Here is a 21,510-nt window from a genome sequence, read left to right as displayed (position 1 = left end):
ATGGGTCCAAATACAGATCCCTGAGGTACCCCACTGGTGACAAGCCCAAGCTTCGAATATACTCCATTGACTACAACCCTCTGTTGCCTGTCACTCAGCCACTGCCTTACCCATTCAACAATATTGTAATCCAAACTCAAAGATTGCAGTTTATTGATAAGCCTTCTATGTGCAACATTGTCAAAAGCCTTACTGAAATCTAGGTAAGCAATGTCTACTGCACCACCCTAATCTATAATTTTAGTTACCCAATCAAAAAAAAATCAATAAGATTAGTTTGGCATGATCTCCCTGAAGTAAACCCATGTTGTCTCTGATCTTGAAATCCATGTGTTTTTAGATGTTCAACAATCCTATCCTTTAACATGGTTTCCATCACTTTCCCCACTACTGAAGTAAGGCTTACTGGCATATAGTTGCCCGACTCCTCCCTATTACCTTTCTTGTGAATTGGCACAACATTTGCTAACTTCCAATCTTCTGGGACTCCTGTTAACAATGATTGGTTAAATACATCTGTTAATGGTTTTGCTAGTACACCACTAAGCTCTTTTAATAGCTTTGGATGTATTCCATCAGGTCCCATTGACTTATTTGTCTTTACTTTTGACAGTTGAAATAGAACCTCTTCCTCTGTAAACTCACGTATAACAAATGACTCATTTATCCTCATCTACATACCTTCCTTCTTTTGTTTTTAATCTAACTAATCCTTGTTTTACTTTTCTTTTCTCATTTATGTATCTAAAAAAAGTTTTGTCCCCCTTTTTTACTGACTGTGCTATTTTCTCTTCTGTGTGTGATTTGGAAGCTCTTATAACTTGCTTAGCCTCTTTCTGCCTAATCTTATAGATCATTCTGTCTTCCTCACTCTGGGTTTTTTTATAATTACTAAATGCTAACTTTTTGTTTTTTTACTATTTTGGCCACATCTGCGGAGTACCACAGTGGTTTCTTGAATTTTTTTGCTTTTACTGACAAGCCTAATGCAATTTTCTTTTGCTTTCAGTAGTGCAATATTTAAATTGCTTCAGTCTGATAATGACTTCTTTACACATATTCTAATTTTAGAAAAGTCTGTTTTTCTAAAGTCTAAAACTTTTGTTTTTGTGTGGTGTGACTAAGTGACTGTTCTTATATTAAACCACACTGACTGATGATCACTGGATCCTAAACTTTCACCTACAGTAATATCTGATACCAAATCTTCATTTGTTAACACTAAATCTAGTATGGCCTCTTTACGAGTTGGCTCCTCAACGACTTGTTTTAGAGACAATCCCAGTAGGGAGTTTAGAATATGTGTGCTCCTGGCACACGCAGCTATTTGTGTTTTCCAATTCACATCAGGAATATTAAAGTCACCCATGATGATAACTTCCCCCTTCATTGTCATTTTAGCTATTTCTTCAACTAGTAGATTATCTAACTCTTCAATTTGTCCTGGGGGCCTATAAATCACACCTACACAAATTACTGTTTGATTACCAAATTCTAACGTAAACCAAACGGACTCTATGTTCGCCTCACTAACCTTTATTAGGCTAGATTTTATGCTATCCTTCACATACAGGGCCACCCCTACCCCTTTCTTGCCTTCCCTGTCTTTTCAATATAAAGAGTACCCTGGTATTGCTATGTCCCAGTCATTTTTCTCATTATACCATGTCTCAGTAACCGCGACTAAATCTACACTATCAGTTGCCATTATTGCCACAAGTTCATTGATCTTATTCCCTAAACTGCGAGCATTTGTAGACATGACTCTAAGCTTATAATTTTTTAACACACTTGCTACAGGCACCTTCTGTCCTTGTTTTGGGGGACAATTGGATTGGAATGGAATTGGAATGTTTTATAACCCTTTTGCTCCCCCCCCCCCCCCCTCCTAGTTTAAATACATCCTAGCAAAACCTCTGAACTGCTCACTGAGAACATTTGTTCCCTTTTGAGAAAGATGCAAACCATCTTTTTTGTACAGTTTATTTCTATTCCAAACAGAGCTACCATGAGAAATAAAGCCAAATCCTTGCTCCCGACACCATTCACCAAGCCACACGTTAAAGTCCCTAATACGCAGCCGCCTGTCATTCTGAGTGTTATGCACAGGCAGAACTTCAGAGAAATGACAGTGTGGAAGCAACCTGCCGTATATCATTGGCAAAAACACTGAAAACTTCCTTAACCTCTGAAACCTCATTGCAAGCCAAGTCATTTGTCCCTAGATGGACAAGTACATCCAATTCCCCTTCCTGCTTTGCTTGCTTAACAATATTACAGATACGTCTCCTGTCTCTGTGAGCAGTAGCTCTGGGAAGACACCTCACAAGAACACCATTGTCCATCTCCACACCTCTTATGATGGAATCCCCCAACAACAACTGCTTTTTTTATTAGGCCTCACCAAAGTCTCCAAGCCTGTCTCCACAACACCACTAGCCTCTGTGCCTCTCTCCACAACACCACTAGCCTCTGTGCCTCTCTCCACAACACCACTAGCCTCTCTCCACAACACCACTAGCCTCTGTGCCTCTCTCCACAACACCACTAGCCTCTGTGCCTCTCTCCACAACACCATTACCCTCAGTGCCTGTCTCCATGACACCATTACACTCAGAAAGTGCAGAAAATGAATTATGTAGAGCAACAGACTGTGCAATATGCCTTTTATCCACAACTCTAAGTCTACCAGATCCTACAGTGATCCATCTGCCATTCCTAGTATGTCTCTGCGGCAGTGGCTTTGCAGCAGTTCCAGCCTGAGTTTGTTTACCAGAAAATTTACAAATCTCAGACTTCCAAAATACAATCTCCTGCCGCAAGATAGAGAACTGTCTACAGATTAGACAACAACCAAACCTCCAAAAAGTGGAACGTGAAACAAATGCATAGCAACTATTACACTGAACTAAATCTGCCATTCCAATTAGGTAAATAATTTAAATCAAACGAATCTTAACTTTTTATTTATCCTCCTGAATACCTCAGATTACCTACAGAATATCTCCAGAATATCTCCAACCACAGACTTAGAAGCAACACTTAGATGAAGCAACCAAGATATATTAGCCAAGCTAATGACAACAACCCTTATATAACTCCTAAAATCACCACCCACTAGGAATGTTTAACACCTGGGTAGGCCTCTGCTTATTTGCAAACAATAGCTAATTTAAACGGCAATCAATAGCAAGTAGCTAACTAATCAAATCAAATGCCTTATAATTACCAACAGGAAATCAAACCTTGTGCAATCAGTAACCTTTTCCTACAGATGAGTCTTACCTGTAAGAGTAGAAAATAAAACCTCTTAGCACAACTCTTAGACATGGATGACTGGCAACATTGAGCAAAAGGCTTAAAGGGGCACTATGGTCACCAGAACAACTATAGCTTATTGATTTTTGTTCTGGTGAGTAGAATCATTACCTTCAGGCTTTTTTGCTGTAAACACTGTCTTTTTAGAGAAAATGCAGTGTTTACATTACAGCCTAGTGATAACTTCACTGGCCACTACTCAGATGGCTGTTAGAGATCCTTCCTGGGTCATGGCTGCCTAAAATGCATCCAAACATTCAGTATCTCCTCCCTCTGCATGCAGACACTGAACTTTCCACATAGAGATTCATTGATTCAATTCATCTCAACGAGGAGATGCTGATTGGCCAGGGCTGTGTTTGAATTGTGCTGGCTCTGCCCCAGATCTGCCTCTTTGTCAATCTCAGCCAATCCTATGGGGAAACATTGTGATTGGATCAGGCTACCACTTCTGCTGATGTCAGCAGGTAGTGGGCAGGTCTAAAGGAAACAGGGACAAAGTAAGCAGCTCCAGACTTGGATACAAGTAAGATTTACTATATTTAGGGAGGCATGAGGGGACCAGGGTGGCTAGATGGTGGTTTTAACCCTACAGGGTCAGGAATAGAGGTTTCTGTTGCTGACCCTATAGTGCTCCTTTAAGAGTAGAGTTGCCTCTACTGAACCTAGTCAAGAAACTAAAGACAGATTTAAAATACTATCGTAAACTCCTTGCTCTATTCATTGTATCTATCAGACTGCATATACACTAGAGAATATGTAGTTCGTCTCAATTTTGACATTTCAATTCAGCTCATGAACCAAGTATTCTATTGAGAATATATTCATTTTACATTACAGGGCCTCCTAGATATAATGGATAGAGTGAAACTACAATGTAAAAAAATTTCAAAATTGGCATTAATACAATCTTGTCCTCCGTGTCTGAGACGATCAATTAGCCAGGTAGAGAATCAAAGATACAAAAACTTACATTTGGGTTTGGTGAGGGAGAATAATGGAAGTTTGTCAGATGAAATCAAAACACTTATGATACTTTATAGGCAGTAGTTTGTATTTTATGTGTTGAAAAAAATGGGGGAGCAGTGACTTAAGAGATCCAACTTATTTAAACATAAGGAAAAAACGTCTTACATAAATTGTCAGTGAGAACAGAATATCACAGGAATTATCCTGACTGATAACTAAACCTCTTAGCCAGGTGATAAATGCTGAAGTTGCAGCTTCTCTGAAACTTAATCAAACTGCAAGATAAATTCACTGCATGATGAAATTAAACTTTTATCCTTTAAAGATGGATAAAATGAGTATCATTCAGTCAGTTAAAAACATCAACTGTACCTGGGGACATTCTGAGAAACTCCAAATGAAGGGTCTACTGTTCCAAATTTGCTTAGTTTCTCTGATCAGACATCTGAAAACATTTGCAATGTAAGTTGAAGTTAATGTTCTGGGAACTCAATAGACATGTGGAAAATCTTTCACACCACAAATATTTTGATTGACCCAGTTACATGTTATAGTGCAGCAATGTGACTGTGACTTATTTGTGTTTTAAACTGTATGTTAATGTTTTATGTTCTTGCACAGTAGTAGAGGACAACTGCATTACTTTTTTTTTTTTACTTTATCATCCTTGCTCTTTTAGGTGGCTTTCTCTCAGATGCTGGCTGGTACAGTGACGCTGAGAAGGTGTTTCTCTCTTGTTTACATCTTTGCACCCTTCACAATGAAATGCTGCATTGGTTCAGAGCAGTAGAATGTTGTGTCAGGTAAGAACAATTGTGAAATCAGCCCTTGGACCTATACCTGTATCCCCTGGATTGTGTGTGTGTGTGTGTGTATATGTGTGTATATATGTGTGTGTATTTATTTATTTGTGCTCGGAATTTAATATCTAATGGATAATGTCAGACATAAAAGTTGGTTGTGGTGTGCTGAAACCAACGTCCGCGTGGGCCTGTAAATAAAAGAGGGCCCACCAAGGAAAATTGTATGTTCTAAGGGTGCTGGTGGGTGGGGAACACTTGAACTCGAACGTCAGAGGTGAGTAGGGGCTAGGAGTTTAAGTAGGGGACTTACTCCTCCCACAAATTCAGGCCTAATGGCCTTTCTACTTGTGCTCGGAATTTAATATGTAATGGATAATGTCAGAGATAAAAGTTGGTTGTGGTGTGCCGAAACCAACGTCCGAGTGGACCTGTAAATAAAAGAGGGCAAAGAGAAGTTCGAAAAAACACACTTTATTGCATTTGTTTACATGACTAAATTCCTGAAGGCTTGGCGAAGTTCTCTTTCTGGTCGGGGAATGTACGTATTGTATATAGAGGACTTCCAGCGACCCAGTCTCTTTATGATGTGGACCGGGGTGTTAGTACTAGAAGCTGAGGAACGGCTCCTATGCGAAAGGAATGCCCAGAGAATGAAGCTGGGTTGTAACCCAATTTTTCCAATAAGATTCTAACATGCGTGGTGAATTTCGCTGTAGTGAGTGGGTGCCCTTGTAGTTGTAAGAGTGGTGAGTCTGGTAAGTGCGTGTTATGGGTTCACCGTAAGAGGTCTAGTGTCTTAACTGGACACCAAGCATTGTCTGTTGGAAAGAGAGGAATGATAGTGGGGTGTAGGGACTGATTAGTTTTGGTAGATGGGATTGTGAGAATGTAATAGTCGTCTACTTTAGTGAGTTGTGAGGTTTTAAGGCTGTGAGTGGTATCTCCTTGACAAACAACGGTAAATTCCCTAGGTCTTAGGAACCCATAAAAAGCTAAATAGATAGCAGATTTGATCACCAGGTTAGTGTTGGGATCAAAAGGGGATTCGTCGAGGAGGTTGCTAAGTAATCTAAAGATAGGCCCATCTATACAGGGAGTGCAGAATTATTAGGCAAATGAGTATTTTGACCACATCATCCTCTTTATGCATGTTGTCTTACTCCAAGCTGTATAGGCTCGAAAGCCTACTACCAATTAAGCATATTAGGTGATGTGCATCTCTGTAATGAGAAGGGGTGTGGTCTAATGACATCAACACCCTATATCAGGTGTGCATAATTATTAGGCAACTTCCTTTCCTTTGGCAAAATGGGTCAAAAGAAGGACTTGACAGGCTCAGAAAAGTCAAAAATAGTGAGATATCTTGCAGAGGGATGCAGCACTCTTAAAATTGCAAAGCTTCTGAAGCGTGATCATCGAACAATCAAGCGTTTCATTCAAAATAGTCAACAGGGTCGCAAGAAGCGTGTGGAGAAACCAAGGCGCAAAATAACTGCCCATGAACTGAGAAAAGTCAAGCGTGCAGCTGCCAAGATGCCACTTGCCACCAGTTTGGCCATATTTCAGAGCTGCAACATCACTGGAGTGCCCAAAATCACAAGGTGTGCAATACTCAGAGACATGGCCAAGGTAAGAAAGGCTGAAAGACGACCACCACTGAACAAGACACACAAGCTGAAACGTCAAGACTGGGCCATGAAATATCTCAAGACTGATTTTTCTACGGTTTTATGGACTGATGAAATGAGAGTGAGTCTTGATGGGCCAGATGGATGGATTGGTAAAGGGCAGAGAGCTCCAGTCCGACTCAGACGCCAGCGAGGTGGAGTACTGGTTTGGGCTGGTATCATCAAAGATGAGCTTGTGGGGCCTTTTCGGGTTGAGGATGGAGTCAAGCTCAACTCCCAGTCCTACTGCCAGTTTCTGGAAGACACCTTCTTCAAGCAGTGGTACAGGAAGAAGTCTGCATCCTTCAAGAAAAACATGATTTTCATGCAGGACAATGCTCCATCACACGCATCCAAGTACTCCACAGCGTGGCTGGCAAGAAAGGGTATAAAAGAAGAAAATCTAATGACATAGCCTCCTTGTTCACCTGATCTGAACCCCATTGAGAACCTGTGGTCCATCATCAAATGTGAGATTTACAAGGAGGGAAAACAGTACACCTCTCTGAACAGTGTCTGGGAGGCTGTGGTTGCTGCTGCACGCAATGTTGATGGTGAACAGATCAAAACACTGACAGAATCCATGGATGGCAGGCTTTTGAGTGTCCTTGCAAAGAAAGGTGGCTATATTGGTCACTGATTTGTTTTTGTTATGTTTTTGAATGTCAGAAATGTATATTTGTGTATGTTGAGATGTCATATTGGTTTCACTGGTAAAAATAAATAATTGAAATGGGTATATATTTGTTTTTTGTTAAGTTGCCTAATAATTATGCACAGTAATAGTCACCTGCACACACAGATATCCCCCTAAAATAGCTATAACTAAAAACTACTTCCAAAAATATTCAGCTTTGATATTAATGAGTTTTTTGGGTTCATTGAGAACATGGTTGTTGTTCAATAATAAAATTAATCCTCAAAAATACAACTTGCCTAATAATTCTGCACTCCCTGTAGGTAGTCTGGTGGTGATAGGTGGAACCGACACTTTAGAGATCCCCTTTAAGATTTTCTTGATGGGGTATGATGACAAAAAGGGGGTGTTAGGGAAATTTGTGAGGCTGTGATGCTGCACCCCCGTGAGGTATAATTTAATTGTATTGTGGGAAAGTTTTAAGTGTAAGTGGCAAAAGGAGGCAAAAGCCACCATAGTTTGGGTTAAGAAATCACCTTGTAATCCGAATTCGGATGTAAATTTATTGAAAATGGTAAGTGCCCTACTGTAGGTGATGGTAGTGTTTGATGATAGTGCTTGGTGCGTAAGAGTCCTAGCATGGTGCATAAGTGTGTTCAATCCAAGATTAACTCGTGAAAACTCTGTGTTCTGGATGGTTGATGGTGGGCTGACTGGAGTGCCTGGAAAAACACCTGAAATTGAGATCGAGACAGAGCGTCAGCAGCCGTGTTGTGAATACCCGGGATGTGAAGGCAAATTAAGTGGAACTGGACGGTTGCTGCCAACCAGGTCAGCTTGCGAATCAGCCGCATGATGGTAAGAGAGGAAGAGCGCCCTTTGTTAATGATATCGCAAGCTAACGAGTTGTCGGAATAGCATTTTACTGCCTTGCCGGACCAGAGGTGACCCCAAGTGTGTGTGCGGCCGCCACGATGGGGTAAATTTCAAACAGAGCTGAAGTTTCTCTAAACCCCGGCAAGGCATCCGTCTCAGCTGGCCAGTGACCCCTAAACCAATGATTACCAAATATAGCTGCGAAACCCGTGTTGGCTGCAGCATCAGTGTAAATGCAGGGTGAGGAGTCGGAGAGAGGGGGAATAAACATGGAGATACCGTTCCATTGAGTCAAAAACTTCCCCCACATGAGTAGGTCAGCTTTGGCGTGCTGGTCCAATGCGATTGGGCAGGCGTCCGGTACTCCGTGAAGCAGACAAAGGAGCCTGGACACAAAAGATCTAACCTGCAGAACGATGCGCATAGTGAAATTCAGGGACCCCAATAAGGACTGAAGTTCTTTCCTGGTGCATACATCATTCTGCAGGAACATATATCTATTTCCCCATTCAGGCGGACCAGTTTTTCAGGGGGAAGGCTGGCGTGGAAGTTACCATAGTCTAGCTCTATCCCCAAGAAAGTAAGTTTAGTAGTGGGGCCAATTGTTTTAGAGGGAGACAAAGGTACCCCGAGGGTGGCGAAAAGTGCAGAGGTGCCGAGGATATCGGTGGGTCTGCATGTGCTTGGTTCTATGATGAGGAAGTCATCCAAGTAGTGAATGACGGCGTGTCACCTAATAATGTTCAGAAGCAGCCAACATAGAGTTTCTGTGAAAATATCAAACAGTTTAGGGCTGATTCTGGACCCAAAAGTGAGTCGCGTTGAAAAATAGTAGACTAGTGACGGATGAGGCCCTACTAATGCCAAGTGGCGGTGAGAGGCTCTATCTATGATTTGGGCGAGGTGAACTACGTTGCCACAGATGTGGTGGCGGGATGTTGGCCTCTCGATTACATTTAAAAGGTTCAAAACGTGTGGCCGTGGAAAGTGAGGCCCTGACTACGGCCCTATAGAAGAGCGAATGAGGCGTTTAATTATGATTTGGGCGTTGGGCCGTACCTCCGTGTTGAGGTGGGAGATGGTTTGTACATGCCTCGGTAAGATAGGTCTGAAGCCCAGACCCTGTGAGCCAGTTCACGTACCATCTATGGGATAAATTGGCGAATTTATGTGATGGTAGGATACTAACCTTGATAGTGATTATACCAGGGGATTTGACCTTTGAGTATATATGGAAGACAGGCCCAGCGGTTGTTGATATCGTCAAAGAAGCTGTAGATCTGTGAGCGTGGCGTATGAGCGCCTCATGAATTACTGGGGGGCATAGACGAGTGATACGAGAGAGTGGCAAATTAAAATGAAGGCTGTCTGCGGCCTTGAAACAGAAACTTTTGTAAATAAATACTGAAGTTTAAAGAAAATACTCTACCTGGATATAAGGTGATAACACCTCCAAGTAAGTATGCTAGTGTAGCTGCTGCTATAGTTTTAGTGCAGGGAAGATACATTTTTCTTACAGAATAAAACAGAAAATACCATAAAAAACCACTAGACGGCGATAACAGCCCAAAACTGGGTATGTGACTTAATACAATGAAAAGTATGAATGAAAGTTTTTAGCAGTCGATATGTTTGCTTATAGTAACTTTTACTGGTATCCCTTTCCCACATAGAATGAAAGTATAGCTTATTTAACAGCATGAGCTAATCTCCAAATTGATTTATATGTATATTTATTTGCTTAAAATAACGTTTGTACCGAAAGAGTATTAGACCATGAGTGGGTGTAGGACCCCCCAGTACGAAAGAGCCGCCTAAATGCTGACGTGAGGGGGATCGTGGGTGGTCCCCGGTAAGATTTGCCGAAATGTGCGTTCCGGCCCCTTGATGAGACCACAGTGCGGTGTGGTGGGGCCTGGAATGTAACGTAATTAACTCACGATTAGCTGGCAAGCAAGCCGGACCGCCGAAAAACGGGAGGATTTCAGCCGTGCAGCCAATACACCAGACGCCCGAACCTGAAGACACGCGAACCGGAAGTAGATCAAGGAACACTTGAACTCGAATGTCAGAGTTCAAGAATTGTTAGGGGTTCATTTTTAGAAGATTATTCTACATAATCAAAAATAATTTAGTAGAAATAGGTGGATATTCTCTAACTGTTAATTTTCTCACCAGTCACACTTCAATGTATTTATTTTACAACCAGGTTATACCATTTCACATCAGATTCAGTTTTCTGTTTGTTATAAGGTGTACTATGTTATGAACAAATTCCCCATATATTCTAGCCAGCTCCTTGGTTTTGCACCGCCCCCTGTCACAGGTGTCTCATCTCAGGACCCTATTTAAGCCTTGTACTGCAGAGAACTCGAGATGGAAGGATTTCCCCAAGTGAGTAGCTCATTTAGTAGACAGTTGGCAGTGATAGTAGGACCTGCCAAAGCCCCATTACATTGACTTTTGTGGTAGGCTTATGCAATGTATGATCATATAATGTAACTAAACCCCCATCATTTTTTGCCTAGATTAGGTGTTTTTAATAAAACTAGTCAAATCTGTCAGCATCAAAGTAGCTGTTTAGTAGATAAGTGAGTGTGCTGGATTTCTATTTTTAATGAACAAATACTGTGACACACAGGGTTGATAAATATTGAAGCTGCAACATGACTAGTCAACTGTTTTATCTGCAAACTGCTATGTCATCTAAAGCTGCTTTACCATCTTTTTACACAAATACATAATTCTTTTGAGTTTTAATAAGGTTAACTTCTTTAGTAACACTTACAAGAACCCCCCCTGGAAAAATAAATAATAATTACGGACTACTTTTCCCTTAGTATAGTTGAGCGTACAGGTAAGAGACCGGATAGGAATTTTTAAAACAGTATAAAATATATATATATATATATATATATATATATATATATATATATATGTATATATATATATATATATATATATATATATATATTTACAGTTACACATGCATACACTGTCTAAGTGTATTTTTAACCCCTTACGGACCTGCCTGTTTTTGCGATGTTGTACGTTAAGGATAAGAGCAGTTTTGACACTTTTGTGGTGTTTGTGTTTAGCTGTAATTTTCCTCTCTCTCGTTTACTATTCCCATACAAGTTATATATTGTTTTTTTCAGGACAAGAAGGGCTTTCTTTACATAACATTATTTGTATCATGTCATATATTTTATTTAAAAGAAAATAATAAAATATGGTAAAAAAAATGTAAAAAATTAATGTTTTTGGACTTTTACTTGAAAAATCTTTTACTTCTCTACAAAAGCTAATGAAAAAAACTGCTAAATAGATTTAAAATGTTGTCCCGAGTTTAAAAACACCCAGTGTTTACGTGCTTTATTGCTTTTTTTTGCAAGTTATAGGTCTATAAATACAAGTAGGAAATTGCGGTTTCAATATATATATATATATATATATATATATATATATATATAATATATCTCAATAGTGACATTGTAACACCGTTATGTCATAAATCCCTGAATCACACCTCACATGTACATATTTTTTTAAAGTAGACAACCCAGGGTGTTCAAAATGGGGTATGTCCAGTCTTTTTTAGTAGCCACCTAGTCACAAACACTGGCCAAAGTTAGCATTTATATTTGTTTGTGTGTTTAAAAATGCAAAAAACGCTAACTTTGGCAAGTGTTTGTGACTAAGTGGCTACTAGAAAAGGCTGAACATACCCCATTTGCAATACATTGGGATGTCTTCTTTTGCAAATGGTATGCCATCATGGGGCTAATTCTCATTCCTTGGCTACCATACGCTCTCAAAGGCAACCTAACCAATCTGACAAATTTTCAATAAAAAAAAAGTTAAATCAAACCTTATATTTGACCTTGTAACTTTCACAAACACTAGAAAACCTCTACATGTGGGGTACTGTTATACTCAGGAGACTTCGCTGAACACTAATATTAGTGTATCAGAACAGTAAAATGTATCACAGCAATACTATCAGTGAAAGTGCTGTTTGTGTGTGGAAAATGCAAAAAACTTCACTTTCACTGACAATATCATCGCTGTGATATGTTTTACTGTTTTGAAACACTAATTTTTGTGTTCAGCAAAGTCTCCCGAGTAAAACAGTACCCCCCATGTACCGGTTTTAGGGTGTCATAGAAAGTTACAGGGTTAAACACAGTGCTAGCAAATTAAATTCTCTGGACTTTCGGCCTTGGTTGGCAGGCAGGTCCCTCAAATTGCAATCATTAAAATTACTTAATTGGGTAAAAAATATTACATAAATACGCACGTAGAATTTTAATATACATACATATTTATATATTTGACTACGTGTATATTTATGTATATGGTCATATGTATATTTCGTATTATTTGTTATTTATTTATACATAGATATATATATCATTACATTCTAAGTTTATTTTGATATAAATATATATATATATATATATATGTTTTTTTTTTTAAATTCTTAAAAATTATTTTAACTTTTTGTTATTTATTTTTATTAACATATTTATAATAATATCATAGAGAATAAACAGAAAAAGAAAAAAATGCCATTCTACCTGTGTATGATTTACTGAGTAGATTATAGGCTTAAAAAGTAACTTTTAATAAATAAATCTAAAATAAAAATATATTAAAGAAAAATCATATGAACAGGGGTGGGTGGAGACTATACAGTGAGTAAAACTCTGACTACTTATACAAGCTGTAAAAGTGTATACATAACACTAATGCTGAAGCAATACTGTTTTTCTACAATATAACATCAGTGTATTCCCAAGTAATAGCAGTGATACTATATTCTATATACGTATATATAAATATAAAAATATACACTTAGTATGACATATTATATATATATATATATATATATATATATATATATATATATTCTTTTTTTTACACTGATTGCTTTATTTTGTAACTTTATTTTAGATTTTCCACTTGCAGGGAGACTGCCTGTCAGCACAGGCAGATACAGACACCTATTGCGGTCATGTGATCGAGTGATCACGTGGCAGCGGGGTCCTTATTTGCCGAGGGGAGACTGCCCGGGCAGACAGGCAGTCCCCCTGGACCGGGAGGAGCGCTGATCGCCACCGGGGGACCGATGGCGATCAGGTAAGTAGCCCTAGACTGTTATGACTGCTATATTTGTATATATACTTGTAATTGTTTTCATATGTGGTTTGTAGGGACAGTCCTGGCAATATGTTTGTGTCCACTCATTTCAATTATGTTTATTTTTCATAAACAACCTTTTCTTAGACTACTGCATGTGCGAAATGGCAACTGCAAATACCATTTGGGAGAAGAAACCTTTAAACTTGCTCAGAACTACATGGATAAGCTGGCCAAACACAATCAGCATGCAAACAAGGCAGCTCTATATGCAGAACTCTGTGGCTTGCTCTTTGCTAAAAGCCACTATGACGAGGTATTTTAAATAATATTATTATTATTATTATTATTATTATTGCCATTTATATAGCGCCAACAGATTCCGTAGCGCTTTACAATATTATGAGAGGGGGGATTTAATAACAAGAAAACTTACAGGAACAATGGGTTGAAGAGGACCCTGCTCAAACGAGCAGTCTATAGGAGGTGGAGTATAAAACATATTAGGACAGGAAATATCAAATAGGATGGGAGTGAAACAGAGCTGGAGGAGAGAGCAGAGTGCTGCCCTTTAGGAGAGAGCGAGAGAGACAGACAGGTATGTAAGGTAGAGGTTCCTCTGGGAGGCCATAAGCTTTCCTAAAGAGATGGGTTTTAAGGCACTTCTTAAAAGATTGAAGACTAAGGGAGAGTCTGATGGCTGTAGGCAGGCTATTCCATAGGAAGGGAGCTGCCCGAGAGAAGTCCTGCAAGCGCGAGTTGGCTGTACGGGTGCGAACAGTGGACAAGAGAAGGTCACGGGCTGTGCGGAGGGACCGAGAAGGGGCAAAGCTATGGATCTATGAAGAGATATGAGGGACTAGAATTGTTCAGTGCTTTATATCTATGCGTTAGCACTTTGAATTGACTCCTATAGGATACAGGAAGCCAATGTAAGGACCGACTAGAGAGGAAAGTCAGTCTGGCTGCAGCATTCATTACAGACTGTAGTTTTGGGAAGACCAATCAGGAGAGGGTTACAATAATCCATGTGGAAAATTACTAGAGCATGGACAAGCTCCTTGGTTGCATCTTTTGTAAGAAAGGGTCAGATGCGGGCTATGTTTTTAAGTTGGAATCTACAGGATTTGGCAACAGACTGGATGTCAGGGTTAAAGGTGAGGTCAGAGTCAAGTATGACGCCAAGACAGCGTGCTTGCAAGGATGGACTTATGTGGATACCACTGACCTGAAGGGAGAGTGAGAAAGGAGGATCAGTATTAGGAGGAGGAAAGACAAGGAGTTAAGCTTTTGAGAGATTGAGTTTCAGAAAGCGGCAGGGCATCCAGTCAGAGATGGAAGAAAGGCAAGCAGTGACACGTTGCATGACAGCAGGAGAGAGGTCTGGGGAGGAGAGATATATCTGGTTGCCATCAGTGTACAGGTGGTATTGGAATCCAAAAGAGGCAGTAAGTTTGCCAAGAGAGGCAGTATAAAGAGAAAATAGAAGGGGACCAAGGACAGAGCATTGGGGGACTTTAACCGAGACAGGATGAGCGGAGGAGGTATCCTTGGAAAAGGAGACACTGAATGAGCGTTGGGAGAGATAAGAGGAAAACCATGAGAGGACAGAGTCACAGAGGCCATGATCAACTGTGTCAAACGCAGCAGAGAGGTCAAGAAGAATTAGTATGTAGTGGCCTTTGGATTTAGTTGCAATTAGGTCATTAGTAACTTTGATAAGAGCAGTTTCAGAGTGGAGAGGGCGGAAGCCAGACTGAAAAGGGTCAAGGAGAGCGTTGAAATTGAGGAAGCGTATACAAAGAAACAAGTCCTGCGCTCAAACTCCCATTACTCCTGGGCAGCAGCAACGACCATAGTACACATCAGCCAAAATACATATAGTAAACACCAAAGGAAAAAAGTTACCTGCGCTCTTTCCACATCCCTATGTATTTTTAAACAAATGGAGGTTTTTAGTTACCTCCGATGGCCATGAGAGTGTATGCCCACCTGCCACGTCAAGGCAGACCTATTAGGTGGGTCCTAACTCTAACCATTCACCTTGCTTCCTTGAGCTTCTGGCAAAGATATCTCTTATCAGACAGGGGTATTTTTTTATATACATCCCTACATGCTTATTAACCCTTAATAGGGAACACATGAGATGGGCAGCAGCATTGTAACCTAGCAGTTGAAGATATGTGTTAAGGAAGGCACAAGACAAGGGGAGAGAGATCTGATGAGGTGAGATGGGATAGGATCGAGTGGGCAAGTGGTGGGGCGAGAGGAAAGGAGAAGCGCAGCCACCTCTTCAGTAGCTGGGGAGAAAGTCTGAAGGGTAGAAAAGGCATGATCTACTTGTGGTTGAGAAAGAGAATGGCAAGGGGGAGAGAATTCTTTCGTTAGCTGTTTAATCTGGTCGGTAAGGTAGCATGCAAAGCTATCGGCTATAAGGTTAGTTTGGGGGGTGGTTACAGCAGGGTGAAGAAGAGGGTTTATGGTGTCAAAGACGCCTGGGATTGCGGGAGCATGAACTAATGAGAGATGAAAAGTATGACTGTTTGGCGACGGCAAGGGCTGTGCTGTAAGAACATAATATGAATCTATAATTGAGAAAGTCTGACTGGGTGCGAGGCTTCCTCCAGGAGCGTTCAGCACAACGGGAGCAACTTTGCAGATAGTGTGTTGATTTAGTATGCCATGGTTGGTGGTGCGATCTCTTTGAGGTGCATGTTTGGAGCGGGGCTGCAGTGTCCAAGGCAAAGGTGAGGGTAGTGTTATATGTGGAGATGGCCAGTGAGGGACAGGAGCGGAAAGTGATGGATAGCAGTTGTGAATCAATATCAGCTGAAAGCTACTGGAGGTCAATCGAGTTAAGGTTCCTCCTGAGTTGAGGGGGGCGTTAGACTGAGGTTGTTGGGTGAGGGGGTACTCGAGAGCAAATTATAAAAGGTGGTGATCAGAGAGAGGTAATGGAGTGTTGCAGATATACGATACTGTACATGCATAAGAGAATATTAGGTTGAAGGTATTGCCAGCTACATGGGTGGGAGAATTAGCCTACTGCAGTAGCCTGAGGTTGGAAGTAATTGAAAGTAGTTTAGAGGCTGCTGAGGTCAAAGGTGGGTTAATGGGAATATTGGAGTCCCCAAGAATTAGGGATGGAATATTAGAAAAAAGGAGAAGGTTAGCTAGGCAGCAAAGTGGTCAAGGAATAGGAGAGGGTAACCAGGAGGATGAGAAATAACAGAAATATTAGCAGAGAAGGGTTTGAAGAGGTGAAACTGAATGAATTTCAAATGGTGGAAAAGAGAGGGATGGGGTGGGCAGAATTTTAAAGGAGCAGTGGGGTGAAAGCAGAAAACCTACACCGCCTTTACTCTCAGCTTATCTTGGGTTGTTGGTAAAGTGAAGACCACGAAAGGATAGTGAGGCAGGGGTAGCCGTATTAGAGGGAGAGAGCCATGTTTCTGTTAGTGCAAGTAGGTTTAGGGCGTGTGAGGGAAAAATAGGTCATGCATGGAAGTTGATTAAACAGTGCTGCACACAAAGCGTGCATTCCAGAGGGCTGCTTTAAAGGAGGAATTATAGTGAGTTACATGGAATGGATATGAGATTGTTGTGGTTTCTGGTAGATGGCTTAGTAGAGGAGGGACCAGGGTTTGGAGAGACATCAACAGCTGCTAGGAGTAGTAGGATGGAGAGGAAGAGAAGGTGGGAGTAAGATTTAAATGTTGGGGACGAGAGCTTGTAGTTAGTGGATTTAGGAGGAGTTTGTGGAGAGACTGGATAAATGAGTATAGTGCATGTGATGAATACAGAGATGATGGAAGCACAGAAGGAGCAATGAAGATGGTGTTGGCAGGAATAGGTAAGTAAAAGGATAGAGAGATTTTAACATTGCGGGGAATGAGAGAAAGTGAAAAATAGAAGGAAGACTATTAGGAGAATAGGTGCTGTGTTTTTAAGATGTGGAGAATTGAGTTCTTATTGGGAAGGTGCAGACTGGTTTCAGTAGTAGAGACTGCATAACTGAGATGAGGCAACTTGTACTATTTCCATAGCTTTCAGAAGCAGCATGTTCATTTTTTTTTGCTTAGTAGGTTCATGCAGTGATGTGGGTAGTAAAAACTAGGGTGAATAGAAGGCTGAAACTTATTATAAACTTATTTATGATGTGTTGAACTTTCGACCTTCTCTTAAAATATGTATTGCATTATTTTACAGGCATATAAATGGTGCATAGAAGCCATGAAGGAAATCACAAGTGGATTACCTGTAAAAGTTGTGGTGGATGTTCTAAGGCAGGCGTCTAAGGTAAGGCTAGTATATATGTTGCTGATGGGCCAACTGTGAAATACTAGTTCAACATTTATAGGAAAGCTGTAATCATGTATTTTATTTCTGAAAATAAAAGATTGCATGTAATATAGCCTCTGTGTGCATTATTTAGTAATGACTTTACATAGAACTATGTTTAGGCATACCCATACCCATGCCGTGTCGGAACAGCAATTTATACCCTGCTTTTGTGAAAATCACCACTTATGATATAAGACCATGCACAATTTAAAGGCCTGAAATAATTCTAGAGTTCTCTTTTAACATCCCGCCTGCTTGCTCATTATTTCATGATTCGTGAGTCCAAATTAGCTTCTGAACAAAGAGGCTTCTTTATGTATATGCATGCACTACAAAATAATACATAATGTTTAATACATGCAATTTTTTTGTTTAAAAGAAAAACAACAACCTTTTAAATGTTTTTATATAATGAAAGACTAAAGCAGCTCAGCCACCTTCTGGGGTCTTTGCATATCTTACAAAAAACCCGGATGTGCAGAGAAAGGTGAATTTACCTGATCCTGTGCTCTTCGGCTGCCACCATCCGTGACCGTGGGATCGACACCCTAGCCATAATTTTATTCCATCAGCCATAGTGACTTCCAAGGGCCTGACAAAGTTTCAAATCTTTTATTTTCCTTTTATGAAATCTTCCCTTTATCATGGGGACAGAGCAGCTTTATTTTATGGAAAAATGTTGGGGAATAAAATGTGGCATTTCCTTGTGTTGATTACTAGAAACTAATGCTGCATGTCTCTTAGGCTTGTGTGGTAAAAAGAGAGTTCAAGAAGGCAGAACAGCTGATAAAACATGCCGTTTATCTGGCAAGGTAAGTGGTGAGCAGTTTTTTGCTTTTGTTTAAAATAAATAGATAAAATTGCTCTGGTCCTTGCACTTGTCATCATCCAGAGATTTATAAACATGTATTAAAATGTCATGTTCTGAAAATTGGTGCAAAGATTTAAAAGGTTTGAGGGAGTTGCCAATTATATACCAATATTTTTCTGGAACCAGCTGTTGCAACACTTTGACAATCTTCCCTCATTGTTTGTTTCTCCTCCTTCAATACTATGAGTCCTGGCTGTCCCTGGACTAGAATAGTTTGTGTCAGTTACTAAACCCTTAATATACATATAAAAGAAACTAGAGGATCACATAAAATGCATTATGTTATAAATTCCAAATATTTATTTCCAGAGAAGTGATAGTTCCCCTCTAAATTTGATTGGTGATATTCTTATTAATAATAGATGATATTGGTGGTAATTATAAGGCACTAATATATTCTGCATCACTTAAAGTACTATCAGGTTAAATAGAGAGTATGGTATAGAGAAACCAATGCAAAAGGAATAGAGGACCCTGCCCGTGAGCTTAGATGAAGCATTTACAGACCTTTTATTCAAAGTACTAAGCTACAGGTGCCCTTAGTAGCACATAACTTGCCAGAAGTTGCTGGGGAAAATGTAAATTATTGCTTTTAGTGTAAATGGTGTGTGAAAACCTTAAATGGGATAGCAAAAGTTTAAATGATACTCAAAGAACCTGAACCATTACAGCCTATTTTAGTGTTTTTAAGTACAAATAGACTGTCCTTGCAGTCTCTCAGTTGTCAACACTATGAAAAGACAGTTTTAATGTGTCCCTAAGGGCATCTTTATTTACTACCCCTCAGCCACTACAGGTGCTTGCGATTGCATTCATGCAAATCTGTTTTCTGCTAAAAACCTTAAATGAAGTTTTGCTGGATATAAAATCTACAAAATTTGCTTGATAATGAATAGCTATATTGATCATTTCAGGATTCTCATCTGAAAATTACCAGCCACTACTAGTTTTTAGTGTTAGGAAACTTTCTTTTTTTTCCGTTACTCATGCACTAAATTTGTCTTTAGGGAGAATTTTGGTCCTAAGCATCCCAAGTATTCAGACACACTACTAGACTATGGATTTTATCTTCTCAATGTAGACAACATATGCCAGTCTGTTGCAATATATCAGGTATGCACCTATTAAAATGGTTTTGTGTTTTTTTTTTCTTTCTTTAAAACTATTGGTTTTATTGTAGGTATTGAAAAATCTAATTTCAAATTAGATAATTTTGTCAGTTATACTTGATGATCTTGCTCTACTTGAGAATCTTAATTTTGGGTAAATTCTGATAAAACAGGCTCTTGAGTTTCATTATTGACTGTGAGCATTATTGGCAAAACCTGGTATTTCAGTATGGTTCTCTCTAAACAGGCAATCATTTACTTAAGATAATCAGTTAACATACGAGATTTCTTGCAAACATTTTCATTTTTCCCTTTGAAGAGGTACACGCTAAGCTTCATAAATAGTTTATTGTAATTTAATGGTGATACCAATTGTAATGGTGTGTGTGTGTGTATATGTATATATGTATGTATATATATATGTATGTATATATATATATATATATTTTACATTTTTAAATATTTCAAATTGAAGTTTTTAATAATTGCTGGGTGGGATTTGAATGCTTATTTATTTTTATTGAATTAACCAACTATCTAAAAGTAATTAAAGTATTAACATATTGCTTTTCAAACTGTTTTAGACTGCTCTTGATATCAGACAGTCAGTATTTGGAGGTAAAAATATCCACGTGGCAACCGCTCATGAAGACTTGGCCTACTCTTCCTATGTTCATCAATACAGTTCAGGAAAGTTTGATAATGCATTGTGAGTATCGCCACATGTCTTTGCTAAATTACTTTCATAAACATGTATCTTATTTCTGTCAGCTTTTTACATTTTTTTGTATTAAATCTTAACATTTTCCTTTTTATTAAAGAGTTGCTACACCCGCAATGACCACCTCTGCTTTTAGAAGAGGTCATTTTCTAAGCAATCTGTGTGTGTAGCTTACCTGCTTCAAATGCTGCCTCTACAGATGAATTCGTAAATGTGTGCATTGGATTCTATTTTTCATTTTTAAAAGATGCTGATTGGTGGGTCGCAATGCACACCACACATTTTGATTGCACTTTGGACAGGGAATGTTTGTTGCAGACTGATGTCAGAGTAGGCATGTTTTATATATGTGATAAAGGTTAGAGGATTAATCTGATTAGGCGTTACCCATTATTTCATATTGTGATGTCTTGTTAAAAGTCTGAAATACATTGATTTATGTGTTTCCTTCCATCTTTTCTGACTTTTTATTAACAAAAAGAGTTTGGTTAAGTTTGTGTTTTGGGAAGGATTTTATTCTTCTGCAGTGACCAATTCATTCATTTCTGTATGGAATAATTAGATTGCCTGTGCATGTTTCAAATATGTTCAGTCCTTGTTTATTCATAATGATGTAGTTGTACACAAAAGGCTATGAGACACTCTGCTTATGTAATTCAAGATTGTCTTTGAGTCTAAACATCATTCTCTCTAATGTATGTCTTGGGGAAACAATTTAATTACATTTTCAGATATAAAAATGTTCCTTCAGTTTAGAGTTTAAACCAGTGGTAGTCAACCTTTTTCTACTTACCGCCGACTAATGCATCTTTCTTGATGGAAAAATTTCCTTACCGCCCACCAGTTTTCGCGCAAATGCAGAATATTTTTTAGAAAGGAGGGTGTTTAAAAAAAATAAAAATAAATGTACGTACATTTATCTTTTTATTTCTACTTTATACATGTTTATAATGTTTTTAACTTTATGAACTTTAATGAGAAAACAAAGTAAATTGAAATTACCTTTACTAGTGATTGAGATCCTTGAGGTTGATACTGCGAGACTAAATATTT

At 39.2% G+C, this 21,510-nt stretch overlaps 1 protein-coding gene across 3 annotated transcripts in view; it reads left to right on the top strand.

Moving 5' to 3' along the window:
- Positions 1–21,510, top strand: part of APPBP2 (amyloid beta precursor protein binding protein 2) — a 68,366-nt gene that overhangs the window by 23,000 nt on the left and 23,856 nt on the right. For all 3 annotated transcript variants that reach the window (XM_063455087.1, XM_063455105.1, XM_063455096.1), the window contains exons 4-9: positions 4,967–5,090; positions 13,560–13,728; positions 17,622–17,711; positions 18,501–18,568; positions 19,635–19,740; positions 20,321–20,445. In XM_063455087.1, coding sequence (XP_063311157.1) covers positions 4,967–5,090; positions 13,560–13,728; positions 17,622–17,711; positions 18,501–18,568; positions 19,635–19,740; positions 20,321–20,445 — 682 coding nt within the window. The remainder of the gene's footprint in view (positions 1–4,966; positions 5,091–13,559; positions 13,729–17,621; positions 17,712–18,500; positions 18,569–19,634; positions 19,741–20,320; positions 20,446–21,510) is intronic.

This window comes from Pelobates fuscus, chromosome 1 (genome assembly GCF_036172605.1).
Source record: "Pelobates fuscus isolate aPelFus1 chromosome 1, aPelFus1.pri, whole genome shotgun sequence".
NCBI lineage: Eukaryota > Metazoa > Chordata > Amphibia > Anura > Pelobatidae > Pelobates > Pelobates fuscus.
Note: the sequence above shows the minus strand (reverse complement) of the source record. Positions and strands in the feature narration are given on the sequence as shown.